General features: G+C 30.8%; 1 protein-coding gene across 2 annotated transcripts; it reads right to left on the minus strand.

Moving 5' to 3' along the window:
• Positions 1-1,810: 1,810 nt before the first annotated feature.
• On the minus strand, positions 1,811-5,857 carry LOC106464036. Of its 2 annotated transcripts, XM_022391697.1 has the most exons (2): positions 2,614-5,857; positions 1,811-2,538 (listed from the first exon to the last, which is right to left on the minus strand). In XM_022391697.1, exons 1-2 carry the CDS (start codon positions 5,681-5,683, stop codon positions 1,820-1,822), a joined length of 3,789 nt encoding a protein of 1,262 aa, XP_022247405.1. In that variant the 5' UTR covers positions 5,684-5,857; the 3' UTR covers positions 1,811-1,819. The 2 variants fall into 2 exon arrangements, with proteins under 2 accessions (XP_022247405.1, XP_013779597.1); XM_013924143.2 differs by having other exon boundaries at positions 1,811-5,857.
• Between the last annotated feature and the right edge of the window lie 750 nt (positions 5,858-6,607).

Raw genomic sequence — 6,607 nt, forward strand, 5'->3', positions numbered from 1 at the left:
TGATATGGATTACTTAACATATGCATTTGACAACTCTGTTTTAGAGGTCTTGTTAATAATTATAATATAGTAGCATGAGTATTGGAACCTGAATATGGTAGTAAAATGGTTGAATGAGTTACATGTTCATTAGAAATTGGAATGTAAACTGATGTTTCATTGAATGAAATTAAACTATAGGTAACACCGATGTTTGTTTGTTGTTAAACATTAAGCTGCATAATTTACTGCCTATGCCGTGCCCAGTACAAAGATCCAGCCTCAAGCTTACTGCTGAGCCATCTGGAGATAGGTAACATTGACTTATAACAGAAATCCATACAAAGACAACAGGAAATCTATATATTATTTGTCAGTTATATTATTTTAGAGTTCTGTGTGTCCTAATATTTAAAGTACCACTTAAATATCTAACAAACTTACTGAAAAATGGCACATAAAACTTAAATATTCTACTTACAGTATGTACTACTTGTACATTTTTGTATTTATAGTTTTCAAACAAGATTTAAAGAGATGAACTCAAATATCTATTTGAGATTAAAATATTTGAAACTTCACATTTTTGTGTTAATAATTTAAATATGATTATGACAACTACGTTTTAAAACTTTCACAAGAAAATAAATACTTTGAACTTAATATTGACAATCTTTTATTTAAATACTAAAAAATATACACACATTTTATACCAATACAAGTGAGATTAAAGTATCAATATATTTCAGTAATACACACTGTAGCACTTATCAACAACTGTATACATAGTTTAAGTTTACAGTCAGTAAAAAGAAAAAATATTTCATTCCAATAAACTACACCCCATCATATACATATGTATAGAGGGAGAAGTAAAGCATACAGATGGGAATAAAGTTTGGTTAATACCTTGGATAAAAAATGTGCAAATTCACAAAATAAAATTAAAATTTAATAGACACAATTTGAAATTTTACAATCACATGCGTGTACACAGTTGTATACAAATTGCAAGTCCCTGAGAACAGATTTTAGAACATATTTTTTTCCATTAAAACAAAATCCACATTTATACCAACCAGTAAATATTTTATACAAAAAATAAATATAAAAAATATTGTATGGGCATTACATTACTTCCTAGATTTTAACTGTGATCTTACTATGAAACACGCCTCAGCTTAATAATCAATCTTTAGAATGCTACATCTTAGAACTAAATTGATATTTCAAACAATTGGTATTTTCCTAGTTATAAATCAAATTCAGCTTAATTTATTAGATAAGAATGATATATATTTTCAGACTATTAGTCAATATTAATAAACATGAGATATTAGAAATTTCAACAACTGTTAAAAAAAGAAAACCAACTTAAAAATTTTGTTTCATTTGCTTAGAAAAATCACTGGTATTGTTGTTGTGGTGGTGGAGGAGCTATCAATTTTTTAAAATTTCAACATTTTGCCATATATGAAATACTAGCACCTACTGAAATCTATTTAATCTCTCCTGCACATTAATGATAATTACAATACTCTATTATAATTGCATGTAAAATCATTTTTGATATGTTTACAATATTCTACAGGTTTATTGCATATAGTTAACATGTTATTTGCTATGCAAAATCCGAGTTAAATCACAGAATGTATGTGGTGTTTAGATATAGCAGTGCAAATATCATTTATTTTGTGTTATTTATTTTTACTTTAAATATGTCAAGCCCAGTTGAGTTGCTAAAGCAAACCATAGATACCAGAATAAATACCTTAAAATGTTATTTATTTTAGAGTTGTTGATACAGTTGTGCAGTCAATGAAGTATTTGGAAAACATTCTTAATAATAGCATATATACTTTCGACGTTTTTTAGGGACTGACAAAGACCTATCTTCTAATAAATTTTTTGTTTTACAGAGCTTTAATTTGGTATCCTTTACATGTTGAACACACCATTCTGAAGTACTCTCATTATCACTGGAAGATGATGATAAATAGGAGTTAGTGTCACTAGAAGGATCCCACTTTTCCTCAATGAGATCACTATTAGTGTTATTTTTATCAAGAAAATCTGTTATGGCCATGTCTTCAGAAATTATATCTTGTAAGTTTCTCTTCTGACTAGTAGTAAATACCAAGTGCAATGTGTCAGAGGACTTAACATTTACACTCCACTTGTTTTTATAATATTTATTGTCAGATGAGGTGTTAGTCTGGGATAAACCCAACTCTGAATTTGTTTGACCAAAATGTGTTGAGCTGATAAAAGGATTTAGGTAGTTATGTTGAATATTCACAACTAAACTATCAGATAATGCACCTGTTTGGTTGTTTAGATTAATATCATCAGTATTATTTGAAGGTAATAAACATGATTGACTGTTCTGTTGAGGATTATCAGTATTTCCCATGAATAGTTGATTTATTTTTTTATCACTATCAATTTCGTTGCTAAACAAATGATTGTTTGAATGACCATCAACAGCTTCTCTGTTGAACAGTTGATCCTCTCCTCTGCTAAACAAATATCTGTTTTGATGCACAATACCAATTCCTGGTTGATTGTTCTGTTCAGTATTATCAAGTTCTTTATTAGACAGGTAACTGTTTTGATGCACAATACCAATTCCTGGTTGATTGTTCTGTTCAGTATTATCAAGTTCTTTATTAGACAGGTAACTGTTTTGATGCCCAATACCAATTCCTGGTTGATTGTTCTGTTCAGTATTATCAAGTTCTTTATCAGACAGCCGATTGTTTTTCTGTGTACTACCATTTTCTGCACTTGAAATCTTATTGATTTGCTGAACATTACCAGTTTTGATGTCAAAAGAATTGATGTTTTTGTTTGGATAATCATTATCTAATTCTGTGTATGATAAAAGCTTTGATTGATTGCTTTGAATAACAGTGTCTGTTATTGAATCTCTATTAAACGACAACCTTGTCTGGGTATTTTGCCAAATAACATCAGTTTCTCCGTTAGACAAAACGCATAACTGATTGTTTTCCTTAACACTATCACTTGTTTTATTGAATGACAAATATGACTGACTATTTTGTTTAAAACAATCAGCTTCTCTGTTAGACAAATGTAACTCATTATTTTGCTTAATATCAGATCCTTTGTCAGGTAAACATAATGACAGACTATCTTGTGGACCACTGTTTACTGTTGACAACAAACTTAACTGGTTGTTTTGCTGAACAGTATTAACCGATCCATTAATGACCAAACCTGTATGGTTATCATGCTGATTACTATTAAATTCTCTGCTGGGTGAGAAATTTGGCTGATTAACTCGTTGTACAAAGTTGGTTGCATTATCTGTTATATCATTCTGCAAGTGTTCCAAAGAAGTTTTTTCACGTTCTAAGCATCTGTTAATATTTTCATCTCTCTGTGCAATCTGTATGTAGGTGTTACCTTTCATATCCTTAACTTTATCTTCAAATTCCACGGTGTCTTTGAATATCCTTTCTATACCATTATTTACAGCAAGATTGGTAATTTTGGTTGGGCATTCTCTGAAATCTTCTTTAGCTGAAAATTTCTCAGGTGAAAGTTCATTCCACATATCTGGATTATTTTCTGTTGGTTTTACAGGAGGAAAAACATTTGAATATACTTTTGTTTCATCTTGTACTTCATAATTTATTCTATTGATTAGGTTACTGATGTTCAATGAGAACTCTCCTTCTGAATTGTTACTACTAAAGTTTATATCAACATCACACATGTCTGTGATGTTATGATGATTGAAGACTTTCAATGATTGACAAGTTAATTCTGATAAAGCAAGATGTTCTTTTGAAGGATATGAGCCAGAAGTTGGTTGCATTAACAGATGACCTGTACTTTGAATATTATCAACATAACCTGTATTTGTCACATTATCCTCAAAATTTCTTTGCTCTTCAAGTTGCATGCAATTCCTTTTTGTTACAGAGAAATTATCAGTCTCCAATATGTGGTTAGAATCTTCAAGAAGATTTAATATAACTTCGTTATTGTCATCAAACATTAGGTGCTTAGTAGTTTCATTACCATTCTGGAAGTCAGTGTCAAAAAATTCAGATGGTGGAATGGAAAGTTGCAAGTCCATGTCAAGTGGTTCTAGGAGTGACTCTATATCTAAAATTCCATTAGCTTCAACATCACTGTCTTCTTTTTTTGTGATTTTCACACCTTCATACTTATTTTCTGTCCCAATATTGGAGATTTGACTGATCTCATTTTCAAATATTGAATCATTAACTTCATTGTTGAAAATACAGTTCTTTAATTCACCATCTGCAGCATTTTTATCAATATTTATAGTTTCAGGTTTGCATCTTTCTCCACAAATATCCTGTTCCAGTACATCTTCAACATGGCCAGTTTTATCAATTTCTTCAGGGTTATCTGTTTGAATGAAATTTTTCTTTTTCTGGGGTTCACAATCATTATTTCTATGAAATGTTTCTGAATCAGATAATGAATGTCTGATACTCCTAGTGGCTTCAAATGACTGAAACTGTGTTTCATTACTATCTTCTGAAAAATGTAATATGTCTGGAAAAGTGTCGACAATTTCCTTGAGAAAAATGAAGTTTGTATGATTTGAAATAAACTCTTTATGTTTTTTACTGAATAAGTGTTGTTGCAAGTTGTAGAACCATGACTTACAACACTCACAGAACTGCCTTTTATCTTTCTGAACTATTTTATTTTCTTTCACTACTTTGAAAAAACTAGTCATTTTCTTTAACACTGCTGAAGAAGTTACTTCAGTTTTATCTTCTCCATTATGATTTAACAACATGGGCTTTTCTCTGAAAGACTGGTCAGAGGGACTCTCAAACGGGCTTCCTTTGTATGATGGCTCCACAAAAATTGTAGGTTCACTAGAAAAAACTTTATAAAATGGTTTATGCTTTCTGCCACAACTTTCTACTTTAATACTTGGGTTTCCTAAAAGCTTTGGTTCAGAATTTTTAATAGTTCTTGCATTCTGATTCTTATTTAATTTATTTAATTGTTGTGCTTTTACTCCATTGTCAACCCAGCTAAAGAAATCTTTCAAGTTCCATATCTTTATGCCAAGTGCCAATGCATGCTGAAGGCCATTGTTATAGTTTCCACACTTATTGCATTTAGGATTGTAATTCACTTGACTTTTTGCTTTTAACAAAATTGACTGACCTCTACTAATCGGATGAGTAATTTGTCTATTTACACCAAGGGGGCTGCTATTAGTATTAATATTTGCTATAGGTGAACTATCACACTGGCAATGCATTACTGAGAAATCACCACTTTTCTCAGAAGAGTCAATATCCGTTAATACACATGTTACATCTCTGCTCAAAAAATTCGCCACTTTTCCTCCTAATTCTTTAACTGTTTGGGCAACGTTTGCTTCACTAACCACAGTAATTTTCTTTATACAAATAAAAAAATTTTGGCCTTCTAATGAGTAATACTTTCTAAGTGCTTTTCGTCCATCAAGTTTCAAGAGTTTCTTCTTTTTTCTAAATGAACTCATGTTATTAACTTCAGACTCACCATCGTTAAGCTTACCATGAATAAAACTAGTCTCTGCCTCTGGTTTAGAATCAGGCCTAAAGACGTTAGTTTTCTTGCTTTTGTTGGCTTCATTTCTGTCTCTCTTGTCGTTTCTTCCGTTTTCTGCACTAACGGTATTATACACACGGTCCATTTCGAAAACTGTATTACTTTAAATTACATGCATGAATTGATTAGCTTAAAATCGCAAGTAAAACTAAATAAAATGATTGTGTTTCACGAGTTACTTAATAACACTAGAAGTATAATCAACCCATTATAGGCCTATACAATTATAAGTTTTAAGTAAATCATCACATTACTCTGAATTCCCAGAGACGCTTAGGAACGATAAGCTGCGTTCTTTGTGTACAATCCACCAAAATTCAATTTCCCGCCACCAGACGACTGCCAAAACCAATGCACCAAAAAATCCATATCTTTAGTATGTATTTTAAAACATCTTTCGATTATTTTAGTTTTTTTCTTTTCCAGGCAACTATACCATAAGTGAGAGGATTTACGTAAGTACTTATCAAAATATTTGTGGAAACATTTTTCAGATTAAATTTTCAATATATCAATATTCAGCATTTATAAACTATGATAACTGCTTGTTCAAATCACAGAAAAAACTTCACTTGTACATTTTCAGATATAGAAATAGTCAATTAGTTGTAAAGGATTCTATGTTATTTACACATCAAGCTGTGCTGGTTAAGAAAAAATTGAGAAGTTTAAAAAAAGATAAGACTCCTGTGCCAGATAATATTTCCCCCATGGTTTTGAAGGAGGTTAAAGATTGGATATGTAAGCCACTTACTACTATTTTTTGTCAGTCCTTGAATAGTGGGCAGGTACCAGATGATTGGAAGTTAGCTAATTTACTTCTCTTTTTTTTGAGAGGTGATAAAAATTGTCCCAGTAATTATAGATGCATTAGTTTTACACCAGTTGTGGGGAAAATTTTGGTAAGTCTGTTAAAAGATCCTTTGCAAAGTCATTTAACAAAGTTAATAATTTTATTAGATAGTCAACATGGCTCCACTTAGGGAAAATTTTGCCTTACACATATTTT

The sequence above is a fragment of the Limulus polyphemus genome, unplaced genomic scaffold, assembly GCF_000517525.1.
Source record: "Limulus polyphemus unplaced genomic scaffold, Limulus_polyphemus-2.1.2 Scaffold1546, whole genome shotgun sequence".
NCBI lineage: Eukaryota > Metazoa > Arthropoda > Merostomata > Xiphosura > Limulidae > Limulus > Limulus polyphemus.

Coding starts and splice junctions, on each gene's coding strand:
- LOC106464036 (XM_013924143.2), bottom strand. CDS start 5,683: ATGGACCGTGTGTATAATACCGTTAGTGCAGAAAACGGAAGAAACGAC.